The sequence below is a fragment of the Capricornis sumatraensis genome, chromosome 9 (genome assembly GCF_032405125.1).
Source record: "Capricornis sumatraensis isolate serow.1 chromosome 9, serow.2, whole genome shotgun sequence".
Lineage (NCBI taxonomy): Eukaryota > Metazoa > Chordata > Mammalia > Artiodactyla > Bovidae > Capricornis > Capricornis sumatraensis.
In genome coordinates, this window is record NC_091077.1 from 47,247,624 (window position 1) to 47,266,943 (window position 19,320).

General features: G+C 48.6%; 1 protein-coding gene across 4 annotated transcripts in view; it reads right to left on the reverse strand.

Annotated features, from left to right (window-relative positions):
* Nucleotides 1-1,627: 1,627 nt before the first annotated feature.
* Nucleotides 1,628-19,320, reverse strand: part of TRPC7 (transient receptor potential cation channel subfamily C member 7) — a 139,898-nt gene continuing 122,205 nt past the window's right edge. For all 4 annotated transcript variants that reach the window (XM_068980043.1, XM_068980046.1, XM_068980045.1 and 1 more), the window contains 4 exons: nucleotides 11,350-11,571; nucleotides 10,640-10,720; nucleotides 3,770-3,845; nucleotides 1,628-1,797 (listed from right to left, as the gene is read on the reverse strand). In XM_068980043.1, coding sequence (XP_068836144.1) covers nucleotides 1,628-1,797; nucleotides 3,770-3,845; nucleotides 10,640-10,720; nucleotides 11,350-11,571 — 549 coding nt within the window. The remainder of the gene's footprint in view (nucleotides 1,798-3,769; nucleotides 3,846-10,639; nucleotides 10,721-11,349; nucleotides 11,572-19,320) is intronic.

Consider the following 19,320-nt stretch of genomic DNA (forward strand, 5'->3'; position numbering starts at 1 on the left):
CCAAGGCCCAACAAATGTAACCTTTGTCCCCCCCACCTCTTAGAAATGGGGAAGATTTAGCAAAACTGGGCCTGTTATTCCTTATGGCAACAATTAGCTGGGCTGGGTGTCCACACCTACTTGAGGCAGACTGTGGCTGTCTGGCTTGTCACGGCCTCTCCCTGATACCTCAATGCTGGAACTATTTCAGTTCTATCACCCCATTTGGTCTGCATTGTTCTTAGAGCAGGATTAAGTAAACAATTTATCTCTGAAGATATACTGCATATCACAACACAAGCCTCTCATATGAATACATACAGGAAACATTCATAGTCACACATGTATACACACGCCCAGGGTATCTGCAAGGCATCTGAATTTGAGACCTTGATCTTCATTCTCTTCATCGCGTTGTTGTGAGGGTTCAGTGGACGGATGCCTGCAGAGTCCTCAGCACAGTGCTTGGTACACAGCAATGCTCACTCGATACAACCAGCTGCGTGTTATTAGTAAGTGATCCTTCCCGCCCAGCGGCATCTTCTCCAGCCAGCTCAGACTGGGCATTGCTCAGGACCTGGGCGCCCCCTGGTGGCTGCTGTCTCTACTCACACCTCAGGCCCCTTCAGAAAGATCTGGGCTCCTTTCTCCCAGCTCCCCTCCACTGCCACTCAAGGGAAAAGGGTGAGAAGTGGGGTGGGGGAAATTGCTTCACTTTCCTCGCCATTTCCTTTGTCTCTTTCCTGACCTTGGCGAGCTTGGGGGTCACTAGGTCTGGGGGCAGGAAGAGATGCTTGGCAGTGGGGGCTCCTGGCCGCATGACTCCCCTGGGATTGCCTCCCTCTCACCTGCTCATTCTCCTCCAAGGGCAGCCCTGCTCTGTGGACGCCCAGGGCCACCTCCAGAGAGGACGCCAGACAACGGGGAGGGCAGTGCATCCAGAGTCTCCCCGGGCTATTATGAGGTAATTTTATTTCTTTCCATTTCAGGTAAAAATAGTAAATACAAGATAATTTTCATAAAGGTAAAAATACATCATTTGGATTTTGCTGTTGCTCTCTGAACAGTGCTACCGACAGTACGATTTTTGATTTAGGATTTTTAAACCTTTTTTAAATATAAACAAATAGAACTATTTTGCTAGTAGGCTATCTGTGTTCTCATCTGGCACTTAAGAATAGATCACAGGTCACCGCCCGGTTCTTCTGGGTGTGTGGGTGGCAGGGAGGGAGTGAGCAGGGGTGTGTGGGGTGAGGTGGTTTGTCTTCCTACACGCAGACAGCACAGCGGTCTGTGTGCGGTGGGAGGGCACGAGTGTGCATCCGAGATGGCCTTTTCCTGCGCTGGCCACTGGGACATATGTCCCTATGACTGGACCGAAGGTGTCCCCACGTGTTAGGGGGCCACTTCCTCCCTTCCTCTTGTGGTCGAGTTTCTCACCCAACAGCCTAGATTCACAATCATTCTGGGTCCAGGCAGGACACTGGGCTGCAGATGCCAGCAAGGCTGGTCAGGACGGAGCCAGTGGGTCCCCTCAGAGTCCTAGAGGAGTGGGCCAGGACCCCTTCCCACTGGGGCTGGTGGCCAGGGCATCCCACCTGGCCTTGGAATGCTGGTAGAAGTCACAGGTGCCGATGGGTGCAGGCTGCTAAATGTCTTTGCCCTTGTTCACCCGCAGGTGATCTTTGTTTAAGTTCTTCCCAAACTTCTCACTGAGCTGTTGGATGAGGTCGGCCAGCTCTCCGGTAGCTTGAGATTTCTCTTCAAGGAGCTCATAGCGCAGGCTGGAGATATCTTGCTTGATTTCCTTCAGTTCGCCTGCAAGGACAGAGGAGATTTCGTTGAGTATGAGCCTGCAGAAGGGGCTCACCCTAGAGGCATTTGAGGCGTGCCTTCTTCCAGCAGAATGTCAGGCTACCGATCCAGCAGGGTGGAGGTGAGGGGATTGGAGGTCTGTTTTGACCTAAATCCCACCCAGCTCCTCCCACTAAAGGACACATTCGTCTGCTGAAGACCCTTCTCCCATTCCTGGTCAAGCTCTCCCTGAAGGGTTTGAGGTGGACAGAGGAATCAAGATCAGGTTGAACTGCTTGCACCCATTTTATCATGATAGAATGCTGGTCTTGGAGCCATTAAAGGCAGATTTTAAGACTCTGAGCAGCACCCTTGTTAATTTTAACATTTCTTTCTCATCATCCTTCATGTTTTGTTTTGTCATCATTTGCAGGGAAGAGGAACCCCTAGGCATCTGAGGGGACCAGCTCAGCTGATCAGTGGACATGGCTGTGGAGCCAGGCAGCCTTGCAGGAGCAGGGTCTGCCCAGACCACGCAAGCAGCATCCCTCACTGGTGCACCACGGCAGGCCTGCCGCCTTCTCCTTCTATGGCAAGGGACCACCAGGTGGGGTTTTTCACTCATTTCCACAGTGAGCCATGTGGTTAAAAGTCCACATGGGCCTGGGCTGTGGGAACCTTCTTATTAACCACAAAGTGGGGTCGAAAGGTTCTTGCCTGGTTTGGAAGATACTGTACTCGACTCTTGGCTCAAGTGGCAGTCCACTGCTGGGGGACACATTAACCATACCTGTTTTCCAAGTATCCCTGACTCACAGAAGATGCAGAGGTCTTAAAGCTATAGTCTGGCCAGTTTTGACAAAGGCATACATCTCTTGTTTTCATGGGGGCTTCACTAAGCCCTGGTTTCATGCTGTGATTCCCATGGCATGAAACCTGCACAGCCCCACATTCTATAATCAGTTACATTCCTGTCAATCACATCACACACTTCAGAGTGCTGGCTGCCATGGTACCCGGCTGTGTTATATTTAAGACCCAACGGTAGGGTGGGCAGAGGGGCTGCTACTCAACTCTTAGACAGTGTCAGCCGAGGGGTCGTTCGGTCATTGCTGATCTTGAGGCTGCACAGTGATGTCCCAGGATGAAGCAGAGGGTCACTAAATGACTAGGCTCCTTCCAGAGGCTCCTGGGACACTGGTGAGGGAAACACTTGGCACCTTCACTATTGGAAGGTAGCAAATATTTGTCCCAGGTGTCTCATGAAGATTAATTACCTGGTGTATGGTAATTCGCTTTTCACTTAAGAGCTGCTTAAAATAGACTGGAGAATAACCCAAACAGTGAAAATAATGTAGTTGGCAAACTTCAGCGTGCATCAGAATGAATGCCTGGCATGAGAATGCCTGGTATTGTATTGCAGGCAGACCCATAGGCCATGCTGATTTATTAGGTCTGGGGAGGAGGGGGGTTCTGGACCTGCTTTTATAGCAAGCACTTCTGAGGGGGTGGAAGGAATTCTTTGAGAAACTGCTGGTTGGTAGCTTCTGAGACCTAGGATGTGAGCTAGGATGGAGCCAGCCAGAACAGGGGCTGTCTACGGCTGGCTGTCTATGCGCTCTGGGCATGAGGAGCTCAGGGCTGTCCTGAGCTCAAGGGATAGGAGGCAACTCGTGTCAGTAGTGACTGGGGAGGCAGAACCATTCTGTGAGCAGGGCTCCGTGTCCTGGTGCTGGTGCTGAGGTGGAGGGCCCTGTGGTCAGAGCTAAGGGCAGCCCCAGCTGACGACCAGCCAGGGGCCAGAGACCCCAGTCCTGCAACTGTGTTCCCCTGCATTCTGCCAACACCTCCAGTGAGGCTCTCCAGGGTCTCAGGCTGGGGACTGAGCCCTGCCGGTTTTCCACTCATTTCCACTGAGCCCTGATACCTTGACTTTGCAGGCCCGGTGAGACCACGTCTGGCTTCTGCCCTCCAGGAAGCAGATCCAGTTGCTTACCTTCATTGACTTCATCATTTTCTCTGTCCACCTGGGCCTTCAGGACATATCTTTTTATGAGCCGTTTCATGATTTTCTGAAACATGAACACAGGGAGGGATCAAACCAGCCCAGCCAAGCTTGCATCCTGTAGGCGTGACTTCTCCCTCTGGCAGAGTGCCTGGCAGAGTTGGGGGACCCTCCCTTGCCTGATGCCTTGCTCTTGAGAAGTGACCTGCCTGATGGGGAGGTTCCAGTCTCTCTGGCTTCAGTAACACTTGAGCCAGGATGTAAGAGTGGGATACTTGCAGTGGCAGGAGGTCCAGCCACAAAGAGAGACAGAAACACCTGAGATCCCCGTGCACTGTTTGAGGGTCCCCAGCCTGACTTTTCCTGCCCCTTGTGACCTTAGCCCACCACGCCCTCTTCTCTGGGCCTGATTTCAACAACTGATGCAAACTGGGGGAGTAAGAAAGTCCTAGCAGGCCAGCCCAGGTAGAACCGTCTCCATGGAGCTGCTATGCAGGAGGAGAGGTCCACTGAGCCCACAGTCAGGAACAGGCACGGAGGACCAGTCCACTGTACTTTGGAAAATTCCTACCAGAGGCAGAGAGAGATACAGCCGAGCCTTGGGAGGTTTTGCCAAGATCCCGCTTCCCTGAAATCTTGGAGGTGCTACTTGTTATGCAGATACCAGATCCCTTCAGCACAGGAGGCAGGAACAAACGCTGAAGAGCCACCAAGAACAGAGCCAAGTGTAAGAGGGCCCGCAGGAGGTGAACTTTGGATTCTGTCAGCTAGTCGCTCCCGGGTTACTGCGAAATTGCAGGATTTAAAAATATCCTTGTGGCTGACCCGTCTGAATCTGTAGGAGCCTAGCAGCACCGCAGATGGGGATTCCCAGCTCCTCAGTATCCCTTCCACTCACCTGCTCACCCTGAGGACCGAGGGGACAGAGCTGCCATTTGCTAGGTTGAAGGGCCCTGAATTCTGTCCTCAGCTTTGCTGTGTGAGGTCAAGCAAGTGGTTAAGTCCTCTCTGACTACATGGGCTCAGGAAAAAGCTTCTTGCAAGTAAAAGAGAAGTGAGCTTCCAGGATGCAGAGAGCTGGAGGATTGAACGTGTTAGTATTATCACCGACTGGCGGTGCCGCAGGGCCTGTGATGGTAGTGACCTTGCCAAGGGGGCGTCTCCAGCTGTGACCCCATGGTTCACTCGACCCCAGGAAAGGCCGTTCACACTGCGCTCTGAGAGCTCATGGGGGCCCCTCCTAGCCCCCGCTGGAGGTCTGCTGGGCTCTGTGGTTTGAGTCAGCCTCTAATTTCAGGCTGCACAGTTAAGCGGTGAGTTGCCTTCACGCTGCTCCTTCTCTGGGAGGCCTGGGTCTTCTCCTGATGGTGGTTAAACTGCAATGCCAGACCGCTCCCTGACACTCTTGTAGTCAATGAGGCAGGTTACCCGAGTTTTAAGAATCTGTGCCTTTAGTGGGAGTCAGCGATGCTCATTTCACTTTGAACTGGAGCAACAGAAACAAAATAAACTTTGTCCTGAGCCAAGTTCTCATGGGGGGATAAAAACCAACAAACCAGATACCCAAGTATCTAACACTCGTACTGAATAAGGAATTCGGAAATATTCTACTGAAGACTTTCAGGCTTACGCAAGACCAGGGGATCTATTCATAAAGTTTCTTGTCATTTTAAAGAAAAAAACCTCAAGAACTCGAGACCTTTCTGTTTCTGAATCTGTCAGTTGAAGAGACTATATATTTACAATGTAAAATTATAAGCCAGAGATGGAAGTGAAGAGCTCCCTTTTCTGGGAGGTGGCTGAGTAGAACGCATTCACAGCTACGATGGTAACCACCCTCGTGGCTTCCTATGGTCACTGTGTTTTAGTGCAACATGATTACACTGATCATTAAAAAATTTCATAGTATGTATTTATTATAAATACAAATGTTTTGAGTCTTCCTACAGTCCAGAAGCTGTGTTGGCCTCTTTGACAAAATGACCTCAAGGAACCCTCCCAGAAACCAGAGGAGATGGGGGTTGTCATCTCTTTGTACAGAGGAGGTCACGAGGCTCAGAGAGGGAGGTGACTTTTCCAGGCTCATACAGCTGGGAAGTGGCAGATCTGGGACTTACCAAAATGGAAACCCAAGTTGGGGCTTTGTTCAAGCTTCAGGAAAAGACTAAGTGCATAATGGATTCAGAGATGAGATGCAGGAAATGGGCTCCCGTTGGTCATAGAGGGTTTGGACCACTTCTAGGTACCAGTTTATCCTTTAACAAGGCACAGAATCTTTTGAGCAAGAAGAGGCCTCAGCTAGTTTTCAGAGAATGGATTGCTATCCCACAGAAGAGAGTGACTGGTAAAGCATCGTCCTGAATGCCCACGGCCCGCGCATGAACCCTGGCAGACTTGATCTCTCCGAGGGGAGAACAGCAAGGGTCTGCTTCTAAGCCTCTCATTATAGATGAGGATGTTAGAGGCTTAACATGGAAGCAAAATTACATGAGCATGGCAGACATGTCCAGACCCTTTAACCTTCCTCTGCTGCCTGGTTCACTCCAGGAGTGACAGGCACCTTCAGGGACAACAGTGTGGCCGCCTTTCAGGTGCTTAGAGACTTCATGCCCTGATGAGGACCTAGCCTCCCCTCTGGCATATGCATGTTAGACAACCTGGGATCTGCAGGAGTCTCATCCCCAGGAAGTCTGAAATGGTTAGAAAAATGCCCAAAGTTCTTTTTAACATGGCTGCTACAGAGGATCTCTGTCTGCAGAAAAGATGGACATCAGAAGCCTCCCCTCCTTCACTATGTGGGGGAAAAGCATGGTCCTCTCTCTTGAGTTTCTGCTCCCTCCTGCTTACCTTCCGTGGAGTTTTCACTTCGCAGAGATAATAAACCTTCCCCACACTAGCATGTCCCTGTCGATGCCAGCTTGACCTGCTCTGCCCGGATGCATTTAGCAAGGACTGGAGATGACTGTATTTAGCGATCTTACTCAGGCAAAATAACTAATAGTGAGGTACCTAGTGGATAAGAATGGTTGTGGCATCGAGGCCCACGTCCAGGGTGGGAGCCCCACAGTTCTCTGGCCCAGAGTCTGATAGCCAGGTGACCTCTGGCCGCTGCTGGTGTCCAGGGAGTGGGAGGGACCACTCTGTGCAGCCAGGGAAGCTGAGGACAGGGTCAAGGAAGAGGACGCATGCGCAGAAGGTGTCAACCAGCAGCAGCCAGAGAGGAGTAGTGCTGCCGCCCAGCAGCAGAGGAGTTGGCGGACACGGGGAAGAGAGTGGCCAAGATGGATCGCAGGGCAGGCCACGTGTTAGACTGGGGTTCAGGAGACCCCAGGAGACAGGAAAGCAGCATTGGCAAGCTGTCTAACCTGTTGGCTTTGATCTCTGCAGAAAAGGTCATTGAGAAGGCAAGAAGGAGGATGCCCACTGGGTTTCAGGGGAAGGGGTTACATAATAAAGAATTATTTCAGTGATGAACTGTGCCTGGATTTTTCGGTTTGGTTGGGGCACGGTTTATTTGCTTTGCCCCTGAAGGAGATGCATCCTCAGAGAGTGAGGATATGAAGTCTGCACATACCCCAACAAGGGGACACATGTTGATCAGGTCAAATGTAGCTATGATAGGAAACACACTTTGGCCATTTTGCTGGCATCATGGTTTTGTTCCATTGTTTGGGGTTATGTCCACAGAACCCAAATTAGGAAAAAAAATTACAAAAGCAAAGAACCAATTTTGTGAAAAATAATTCAGACCCCTGGAAATCTAGAGGAACTGTCTTCTCTTATAATGGAGAACCCTGAAAAGCTGAAGTGATGGGAAGCTTAAACACCCAACACCTAGGACTGAAAGGAGATCAAACTGGCCAATCCTAAAGGAAATCAGTCCTGACTATTCATTAGAAGGACTGATGCTGAAGCTGAAGCTCCAGTACTTTGGCCTCCTGATGCGAAGAGCTGACTCATTTGAAAAGACCCTGATGCTGGGAAAGACTGAATGCAGAAGGAGAAGGGGACAGCAGAGGACGAGATGGTTGGGTGGCATCACTGACTCAGTGGACATGAGTTTGAGTAAGCTCTGGGAGATGGTGAAGGACAGGGAAGCCTGGCATGCTGCAGTCCATGGGGTCGCAAAGAGTCGGACACGACTGAGCGACTGAACAGCAAGTGCTAAGTTTGAGCAACCAAGCAGATCTACTAGAGACACAAGGGAAAGGAGCTTAGCAACTAACATGTACATCAACAACAGGGCTTTTATCTTATTGGGGCTGCTCCAGAGTGTCTCGGCACCTCGACAGTGAGAGGCTGACAGCATACGTGCTCCGTGCAGGGAGGCTCTGGGTGCAGCCTGCATGGTGAGAAAGAGGGAGTGAACTGGGCTTCTCACAATTTCTTGGCACGTCTGAAAGACGCTTTGGGAGGAAAGCAGTGCAGCGTGGAAGGCCACCAGTGGGCTCAAGGAAAAGGCTGAGCCATTTTTAGATCCCTGCCCAAATGCTTCCTTCTGCGATGGTTGCTACCCCGTGATAGCAAAAGCGCCTTCTGTTCCTCGCTTCCTTCCCCCAGGCTCAGATAGACCTCTTCCCCGGGACTGTCAGACACAGACAGGGCAGGTTCCAGGGAGGCCTGGGTGTGACTCTACAAAGAGGACTAAGGGGCTTTTGCCCGGGCTGTGTGGCGTGGTGCAGACAGATCTCACTTCAACCCACCAGGTGACAGAGTTCCCTTGTGTGTTCAGTGGGGTTACAGGGCCTGCCTCTCTCACAGGCATGTGTGAAATTATACATACCCTCGTGTCTAGTCTGCTCCCAGCTGTCCATCTGTGCTGGCTCAAGGTTTACTCCTATTTAAGCAGATGTTGGCTCAGGAAGATGCCCAGACCTGACCTTAAAGGGCTGAGCAAAGTGCAAATGTACAAAAGCAAGATGGTCTCTGCTCCATCTGCTGTCCCCTCCACCCACTCCCTCTGATGCCCATGGGCCCAGTTTTTCTGTCTCCCAGTTTCTCTGTCTTCTTTTGGGTGACAACAACCTGAGTAAGTTGCCCCAGGCTTTTCTTGGTGGATTCGAAAGATACAGGGTGGGCCTACTTTCCCAGACTGTCAGCCTGAAGCTGCAAATCAGCTAATCCGCATAATCACAGCAGGAAGCTCTGGGGGAGTCAGGGTTGCAGGGACTCGGCCAGTAATGATGGAAGACAGAATAGGGATTGCTCGAGACCACTGTGGAGCACAGTCTCCTTCACAAAGGATTCATCTGGCTGTAGGACGTTGACCACAGCGGCTGTCTTCCCTGATTGCAGCTGCTGATTGTGCTCAAAACCCAGGAGACATCTGGCCTTAATCCATTACAGTTTTCTATCTTTTCCGTGGCACAGATAATCTCTATTTCTCTCTAAGAAGCAAAGAAATATAAATCCTTCCCCTGACTGAAGGATTTGTCCTATAAAATAAACTCAAAGCTGATCGCACTGGGCAGGGCCAATTTAGCGCACAATTAAATCAATACAAGATTTTCCCTTTGCCAATTTTTTAGCCCCTGTCATCCGATAAAACTGTAAGTACTATGAGGGATGAGCCACTTCCTAATTGTACACTTAACTCCTCCTAACTGCAGAGTTAGCTTCTGAAATACGGATGGAGATTCAATTAGAGACCTGGGTCTGGAAGATGCTGGGTTGTAATAGCTCCCTCGGGGATGCTGGCACCAGGGACATATCACCTTGGCCCCAAGGAACACTCAGGACAGCGTCAGATTTACATCTGATAGGAAACGGTCAGCGTGGATAAAACTGCTGGTCATCGGGGGCAGGAAAGCAGGAGGAGGATGGCCTGCACTTTTATAATCAATAACCTGTAGTGACCATTTATCACTGACTGATTCAAACTGATACAGAGACTGCATCAATTTCTAAAGCAAAGTAAGATCTGCAAGCGTAAAAGACCTCCTAATTTTTATAACGGCCGTGTGCAGGCTGGCAGTCTAAGGTCAAGTGCCTACTGAAGACGTCGATGCCCGCCTGGGAGCCACACCGGGCACCTGCCTCTCCCTACCCCATTCCTGTTGGTTTGCATCATTTCCCTTTGGCAATACATCCAGAACGTATACTGAGTCAGTCAGCTTTTCTCCATCACCCTTCTCGCATTTCAAGTCACCTGTCCCGCGTGCATGGACCATATCTTCCTCCCTGGTCTCCCTGCTTCCACTCTTGTCCGCACTGGTCTCGTCTCACTATAGCAGACAGGTACTCTTCTTAAAGCATAAGTAAAATTGTATCATCTTCTCCCTCCCCCAAGTTAACCTCCTCCCATTGCCTTTCTTGATACCTCAGAGTAAAATCCACACCCTGGACCTTGCTTCAGCGGTCCTGATTTGAATTCTGACCTCATCATCTTCCCCTCCCCCACTGCTCATTGAGCTCCAGCAGCTCTGGACCTCCCAGGCATCTCCCCTCTGGCCCTGGCTTATACTTTTCCTCTGCCTGAAAGGCCCCATGTGGTTGCCTCCTTCTCATCGACAAGGTCTTAGCTAGCTGTCCTCTCCTTAAAGACGCAACTTCTGATAACCATATAGAGGCAGGGGCTCCCTGGTTTTCTCCATTTTTGCACCTGAGTTTTTTCATCTTGGCATCTTCATATTTAATTGCATGTTTACTGATCCATAGTGTCTCTCCCACTATGTCTGGAAGTGCCACTAAGATAGGAACCTTGCCTGTAACCCCAGGAAGCAATACAGTGCCTGGCATATAAATAAATGTTGACTGCAGGAAGGAATGAAGCTGTGTTCTGGGGGAATGACATAGCCCTGTGACTATATTGGTGTCTTAACGGAGTCCACTTCTGCCTATACCTGGGAAAGGGGTAGTTACCTGGTATCTGGTGGGCTTGCTGTAAGTGTTATTTGCTGTCAGATTTTCAGAATTCCTCATGCCAGCCTGGTACCGAGTCTTCTGGGGAAAAAAAAAACAAAATGCATAGTACGTGACACATATTACATAATACTTAATACATACCTACACGGTAAGAATAGCACCTGCATAGGGGGCTACCTCTAAAATGTGGGCCCTCAGGAGGTCCCTGTACCCACTGTGGCTTGGCTTCCTGGAACATGTTTCCTGGGGACTCTGGCTCTGCAGGTTGTCAGTGAGTTACAGAATTACTGTTTGGTCAGCTTTGTTTGGAAAGCACTCAGCTAGAGTGATTGCCCAGAGATTTTTAATATGCTAACAATTGAGGATCTCCAGGAGGGGGAGATAATGGATGGGGAGCCTCCCTTCCCAGGCGTCCCAAAGTACAATCCAGCTACTTTCTGGGGAGAGCTATCTGCTTTCGAGTACTAAGGAGCCCCACCGTGGGGTCCCAGCTCAGGAAGGGGGCGGGGGGTGGCACTAAGGCCGGTTAGCGGCCCCTGCTGGTACTGCAGCTGTGCTGAAGTGCCAGCTGATTCTGAAAAGCACGGGGTCCCTTCTCAGAGCTCCTGATTTGCCTGGTTTCAGAGGCATCCTGTCAATCAGAGACACACAGCTCCCCTCTTCCCCATCTGCTGCCCCTCCAGTCCCTTAAGTCCCGTGCTACCTACCCTGAATTTAGAATTCAGCATGCCCATTTCAAGGTCATTTTCACAGCTTTTGGCCTTAGATTTGCAGAGTTTTATGAGGCACATCTTGATTCTCATTATGAGATAATAAAACGATTTAGGACTTGGCACTAGATTAAAAGGAGCAGGTAGAGTTCTTCCTTCATCAAAATAAGACAGCCAGAGCTTCGCTCGGGCAAACTTCCACTCCACGTCTGCATCCTCCTGCAGGGCGAGGAAGACAACAGTACATCGTCAGAGGCCACGCCCTCCAGCAGACTCATCCCACCAGCCACAGAGGTGGGCCCTGCGGGGCATTTAAATGTTCTAGGAGCCACATTATGAAAAGTAAAATGAAACAAGTGAAATTAACTTCAGTGATGTATTTTACTGAATGCAGTAGACCCAAAATGTTATCATTTCAGCATGTAATCATTATAGAAATGATTCATAAGATAGTTTACATTTTCTTTGCATACCAAGTCTTCAAAATTGGCATCTGGTCTATACTCACAGCACATCTCAGTTTGGACTGGCCACATTTTGAGTGATTAGTACATGTGGTTTCGTGGCTACCATATTAGATGCCACCGTGTATTTCCTACTAGAAAGTGGATTCGAGTGCTGCCAACAATGTTAAGAGTCTAGCATTTAAGTCTAGAGACCCAAAGAATTGATGCTTTTGAACTACAGTGCTGGAGAAGACTCTTGAGAGTCCTCTGGACAGCAAGGAGATCACACCAGTCAATCCTAATGGAAACCAACCCTGAATACTCATTGGAAGAACTGATGCTGCAGCTGAACCTCCAATGCTTTGGCCACTTGATGCAAAGAGCTAACTCATTGGAAAAGACCTTGAAGCTGGGGAAGATTGAAGGTGAAAGGAGAAGGGGACGACAGAGGATGAGATGGTTGGATGGCATCACTGCTTCAGTGGACTTGAACTTGGGCAGACTCCAGGAGATAGCGAGGGACAGGGAGGCCTGGCATGCAGCAGTCCAGGGGGTTATGAAGAGTCAGACATGACTTAGTGACTGAACAATAACAACAGCTAGCATATGCAATTCAAGGGAGCAAGCCTGCATGTAGCTGGCAAGAGGCAGTCTGCTCTTCCCTGGTGGTGGCGGTAGACTTAAAGCCCAGATCTGTTACTTCGGACTTGGTGTCAATGCCAGAATGCCAAGTGGGCCCCCTGAGAGGTAGCAGGGCTGTGTTCTCTATAGGTGCCCAGGCTCCATGGGCCCCTGTCCTAAGAGGGCAGTCTGAGGCCAGGGGTTTGGAATCAACTGGACTGTTACTAGCAGTGTGATGTAGGTAGTGGCCTTGGGCTTCCTCCTCTGCTCATGGTGATCACACTGCTGGCCTCCCATGGCCCTGGGGTTGGCATTGATTACGTGTTCCGTGAGCAGTGGGTTTCTCTCCCCACAGCACTGGCTTCACTTCAAGGGGCTGTGGGCCCAGCCGGGTCCCACCTGAGGCTGCTGGCAGGCCAGGAGGGCATAAGGTCACCACCAGCGAGCTTGACCAATTTGTCTGCTTTTGCTGAGACCCCATCAGCACCTGGCCTGGTCTATGGGGACGTACTCTACAGGCCTTTTAGACTGGAAGCTCTGTGAGGGCAGGGTCATTTCTGATCTCTGCCATACAACAGAGAGATGTAGACAGGACTCCCGACCTGAGAGGAAGGGTGATATGGTGGTGGGAGCACAGGCTCCCGAGCCTGCCTGGGTTCAAATCCTGCCTCTGTTCCTCACTAGCTGGGTCACCATAGCAGGAGACTTAACTGCTCTGGGCCTCAGTTTCCTCATCTATGAAATGAGGACAGTAACACCTACTTCACAGGCTGTTGTTTGAATGAAAGAAGTTAATGCATGAAAAACAATGTAGGATATTAATACTTGGTAAACTCTCAGTAAATAGTATTTGCATCTCCATAGCTTAACCCAGTACCTGGTGTTCAACCTTCAGTCACCCAGCCAACCTCCTACTACGTGCCGACTTACAGTTCACCTACTGTATGCCGGCCCATGCTAGGGAAGCACTGGGTTTGGCAGACATGACCTCCTGGGACACAGAGCCTGGCCAGTGACAGGAGTATGTTAACTCATCAGCTCTCTGTTTCTAGATCTGGGCTCACAGCTAGGGGAGGTGCTGGGGGTGGGGTTCTGCCCTTGGGGGTCAGGGAGGGCTGCCCCAAAGGCTAGTGTTTATGCTGAGATCCAAAGGGTGAGGAGTCCTCAACCAGGTCAAGTGTGGGTGCACTGGGGTGGAGAAGAGTAGCAGTTAATCAGCGGAGAGGCAGCGAGAAGCGTAAACAGCTGTTTGTGGGCAGTAAAGAGCAGGAGACAGAGAGGGTAAGAGCTGCAAAGGGGGGTGGAGGGAGGGTTGTTTGTAGTTACTCGTTTTATTTTCAAGATCAAGAGATGCATTTAGATGCTGACAGGAAGGATTAGACAGAGAAAGAGAGGGTGAGGATGCAGGCGGGGAGGGGAAGGCAGGGGCCCAGGGACCTGGGAAGGGCTGCTCAGGGGGAGAAGGCGTGTCTGCCCACGGGAGGGCAGTGGCAGGGGCGGAAGCCGGCTCAGAGGCAGGCGCGTCTGTGGATTCAGATGTAGATGTTCAAGAGCTATTGAAGAAATAAGTGTTCTCCTGCGGGATTTACAGATTTACAGGGATTTACTTCACCACAGTTCAGTGTGACCACGGACACGCCAGGCGCATCCCGGCAGCAGTCCTCAGGGTCCTGCTACAGGAGTCAGCAGTGAGCCGGTGGGGACTGTGTGCTCCCACCCCGCAAGGAGAAGCCCAGTGCCCAAGGGGAGGGGTCGCAGTCCGCTCTCTCTGTCTCCTGGCACCACCCCGTGGTGGGCAACTTGACATCACAAGCCATGGGCTTGCTCACGCCTGTCCCAAACTAGTGGGTATCGCTCATGCCAGTCACGTGACTTCCCACGCTATATTCATTTGGACCAACACACAATGTGCTCCGTAGGATGGGGCAGAAACTGGGGGCGAGTGCTCTAGACACCCACGTATGCCAGGCACCAGCTGGGGTCTCTGACACGTGGGGAAGCTGGGGCCCAAGAAGGTTAGTTAGCAGCAGCTCATTATCCGCACAGGTGACCAAGCCTGTAAAACACTTGTGTGTGTATATATATATATATATGTTGTTTGCCTGCTGATACAGTGCTGCCTTTTCCTGCACATGGCTGGGGTGTTAGAGCTGGGGGCTAAGACGAGGGATCACGCAGGTTCACCTCTTCCTCTCTCCTCTTGTCTTTTCCCCTTGTTCAGTCTACACTCTTGAGCGCAGAGCCCAGTATTACAGGCATGCTCAGTGGTGTCTGCCTCTCTGCAACCCCAAGGACCATAGCTCACCAGGCTCTTCTGTCCATGGGATTTCCCAGGCAAGAATACTGGAGTGGGTTGCTATTTCCTACTCCAGGGGATCTTCCCGACTTCAGGATCAAACCTGCATCTCTTGCATCTCCTACATTGACAGGCAGATTCTTTACCACTGTGCCACCTGGGAAGCCAAGTGCCAAGTATACACCACATTGTTTGACCCCTCTCTGTCTGGGTACATGCTGTTCCTACTGTATAGAATATTGTTTTTTGGAGGAGTTTTATGGACCAAAGCTTCCCCCTAAAATCCATATGTTGAAGCCCTAAGCACCAGTATCTTAGAATGTGGTTGTATTTGGAAAGAGAGTCTTTAAAGAGGTAATTAAGGTTAAATGAGGCTTTAAGGGTGGTGTCCCAATCCAACATGACTGGTGTCATCGTAAGTAGAAGAGACACATGGAGGAAAGGCCCTGGAGGGCGTAGCAGGAAGGCACTCATCTGAAAGCTGAAGAGAGAGGCCTCAGAAGAAACCAAGCCAGGAGCTTGACCTTGACTTTCTAGCCTCTAGGGCTATGAGGGAATAACTGTGTTATTTAAGCCACCCAGTCTGTGATATTTTGTTGTGGGAGCCCTAGCAAACTAATCCATGACAATTATTTTCTAAACACGAATAATTGTTTCTTATAAGATTTTTAAGTACTAAGGTATACCAAGCAAATATGAAAGTCCCCTTTCAAAACTCTTTTCTTGTTTCACTCCCATCCTCAGAGGGTACCATTTCCTACCTTTGCTTTCTGCATAGGCACATTTGTATTACTATGTACATGAGATTTGCCCAAGGATATTTTTCTACAGCTTGTGTTTTTTTCATTTCACAATATCATAGAGATTTGCTCTGTCAGCACACAAAAAAAGTCTTATTGTTTATAAACAGTGTTTTAAGGCCCAAGGTAAGAGAAACCCAAGTAAGATGGTAGGTGTTGCAAGAGGGCATCAGAGGGCAGACACACTGAAACCATACTCACAGAAAACTAGTCAATCTAATCACACTAGGACCACAGCCTTGTCTAACTCAATGAAACTAAGCCATGCCTGTGGGGCAACCCAAGATGGATGGGTCATGGTGGAGAGGTCTGACAGAATGTGGTCCATTGGAGAAGGGAATGGCAAACCACTTCAGTATTCTTGCCTTGAGAACCCCATGAACAGTATGAAAAGGCAAAATGATAGGATACTGAAAGAGGAACTCCCCAGGTCAGTAGGTGCCCAACACGCTACTGGAGATCAGTGGAGAAATAACTCCAGAAAGAATGAAGGGATGAAGCCAAAGCAAAAACAATACCCGGTTGTGGATGTGACTGGTGATAGAAGCAAGGTCCGATGCTGTAAAGAGCAATATTGCGTAGGAACCTGGAATGTCAGGTCCATGAATCAAGGCAAATTGGAAGTGGTCAAACAAGAGATGGCAAGAGTAAACGTCAACATTCTAGGAAGCAGCAAACTAAAATGGACTGGAATGGGTGAATTTAACTCAGATGACCATTATATCTACTACTGTGGGCAGGAATCCCTCAGAAGAAATGGAGTAGCCATCATGGTCAACAAAAGAGTTTGAAATGCAGTACTTGGATGCAATCTCAAAAACGACAGAATGATCTCTGTTCGTTTCCAAGGCAAACCATTCAATATCACAGTAATCCAAGTCTATGCCCCAACCAGTAACGCTGAAAAAGCTGAAGTTGAACAGTTCTATGAAGACCTACAAGACCTTTCAGAACTAACACCCAAAAAAGATGTCCTTTTCATTATAGGGGACTGGAATGCAAAAGTAGGAAGTCAAGAAACACCTGGAGTAACAGGCAAATTTGGCCTTGGAATGCGGAATGAAGCAGGGCAAAGACTAATAGAGTTTTGCCAAGAAAATGCACTGGTCATAGCAAACACCCTCTTCCAACAACACAAGAGAAGACTCTACACATGGACATCACCAGATGGTCAACACCGAAATCAGACTGATTATATTCTCTGCAGCCAAAGATGGAGAAGCTCTATACAGTCAGCAAAAACAAGACCAGGAGCTGACTATGGCTCAGATCATGAACTTCTTATTGCCAAATTCAGACTCAAATTGAAGAAAGTAGGGAAAACCGCTAGACCATTCAGGTATGACTTAAATCAAATTCCTTATGATTATACAGTGGAAGTGAGAAATAGATTTAAGGCCCTAGATCTGATAGCTAGAGTGCCTGATGAACTATAGAATGAGGTTCGTGACATTGTACAGGAGACAGGGATCAAGACCATCCCCATGGAAAAGAAATGCAAAAAAGCAAAATGGCTTTCTGGAGAGGCCTTACAAATAGCTGTGAAAAGAAGAGAGGCGAAAAACAAAGGAGAAAAGGAAAGATATAAGCATCTGAATGCAGAGTTCCAAAGAATAGCAAGAAGAGATAAGAAAGCCTTCTTCAGCGATCAATGCACAGAAATAGAGGAAAAGAACAGAATGGGAAGGACTAGAGATCTCTTCAAGAAAATTAGAGGTACCAAGGGAACATTTCATGCAAAGATGGGCTCGATAAAGGACAGAAATGGTATGGACCTAACAGAAGCAGAAGATATTAAGAAGAGGTGACAAGAATACACAGAAGAACTGTACAAAAAAGATCTTCATGACCCAGATAATCACGATGGTGTGATCACTCATCTAGAGCCAGATATCCTGGAATGTGAAGTCAAGTGGGCCTTAGAAAGCATCACTACAAACAAAGCTAGTGGAGGTGATGGAATTCCAGTTGAGCTATTTCAAATCCTGAAAGATGATGCTGTGAAAGTGCTGCACTCAATATGCCAGCAAATTTGGAAAACTCAGCAGTGGCCACAGGACTGGAAAAGGTCAGTTTTCGTTCCAATCCCAAAGAAAGGCAATGACAAAGAATGTTCAAACTACCGCATAATTGCACTCATCTCACACGCTAGTAAAGTGATGCTTAAAATTCTCCAAGCCAGGCTTCAGCAATATGTGAACCATGACCTCCCTGATGTTCAAGCTGGTTTTAGAAAAGGCAGAGGAACCAGAGATCAAATTGGCAACATCTGCTGGATCATGGAAAAAGCAAGAGAGTTCCAGAAAAACATTTATTTCTGCTTTACTGACGATGCCAAAGCCTTTGACTGTGTGGATCACAATACACTGTGGAAAATTCTGAAAGAGATGGGAATACCAGACCACCTGACCTGCCTCTTGAGAAATCTGTACGCAGGTCAGGAAGCAACAGTTAGAACTGGACATGGAACAACAGACTGGTTTCAAATAGGAAAAGGAGTTCATCAAGGCTGTATATTGTCACCCTGCTTATTTAACTTCTATGCAGAGTACATCATGAGAAACGCTGGGCTGGAAGAAGCACAAGCTGGAATCAAGATTGCTGGGAGAAATATCAAAAACCTCAGATATGCAGATGACACCACCCTTATGGCAGAAAGTGAAGAGGAACTAAAAAGCCTCTTGATGAAAGTGAAAGTGGAGAGTGAAAAAGTTAGCTTAAAGCTCAACATTCAGAAAACGAAGATCATGGCATCCGGTCCCATCACTTCATGGGAAATAGATGGGGAAACAGTGTCAGACTTTATTTTTAGGGGCTCCAAAATCACTGCAGATGGTGATTGCAGCCATGAAATTAAAAGACGCTTACTCCTTGGAAGAAAAGTTATGACCAACCTAGATAGCATATTCAAAAGCAGAGACATTACGTTACTGACTAAGGTCCATCTAGTCAAGGCTATGGTTTTTCCTGTGGTCATGTATGGATGTGAGAGTTGGACAGTGAAGAAAGCTGAGTGCCAAAGAATTGATGCTTTTGAACTGTGGTGTTGGAGAAGACTCTTGAGAGTCCCTTGGACTGCAAGGAGATCCAACCAATCAATTCTGAAGGAGATCAGCCCTGGGATTTCTTTGGAAGGAATGATGCTAAAGGTGAAACTCCAGTACTTTGGCCACCTCATGCGAAGAGTTGATTCATTGGAAAAGACTCTGATGCTGGGAGGGATTGGGGGCAGGAGAAGAGGACGACAGAGGATGAGATGGCTGGATGGCATCACTGACTCGATGGACATGAGTCTGGGTGAACACCGGGAGTTGGTGATGGACAGGGAGGCCTGGCGTGCTGCGATTCATAGGGTCGCAAAGAGTCGGACACGACTGAGCGACTGAACTGAACTGAATGTCTGTGCTATCTCAGTTTGTTTAAAATGTTGATGGGCTATTTCCAAAGTTTTCTTTTAATGAACATCTATGTAAAATCATATTTCTGTATGGAATTGTTGTATGAAAAGCATCAGTGCATTTTATTTTGTTTTAATGTTGAATTTATTCATTTAACTTCTAATAGGTACAGAGTGATATGATTTTAAGCAGGAAAGGGTTTAAAGAAAAAGCATTGACAGCTATTCTGTCCTCCAACCCCCACCTCTCAACAGTATACCCCTTCCTGTGTACCCTTTCCGGTTATTTTTCTTTTTCAAATGATTGTACAATCAAAAAGGAATATGTTTTCATTCTTCTTCCTCTCTACATAAAGACAGTTCAATATATATATTGTTCTGAAGCTTGATTTTTTTCTGCTTACCATT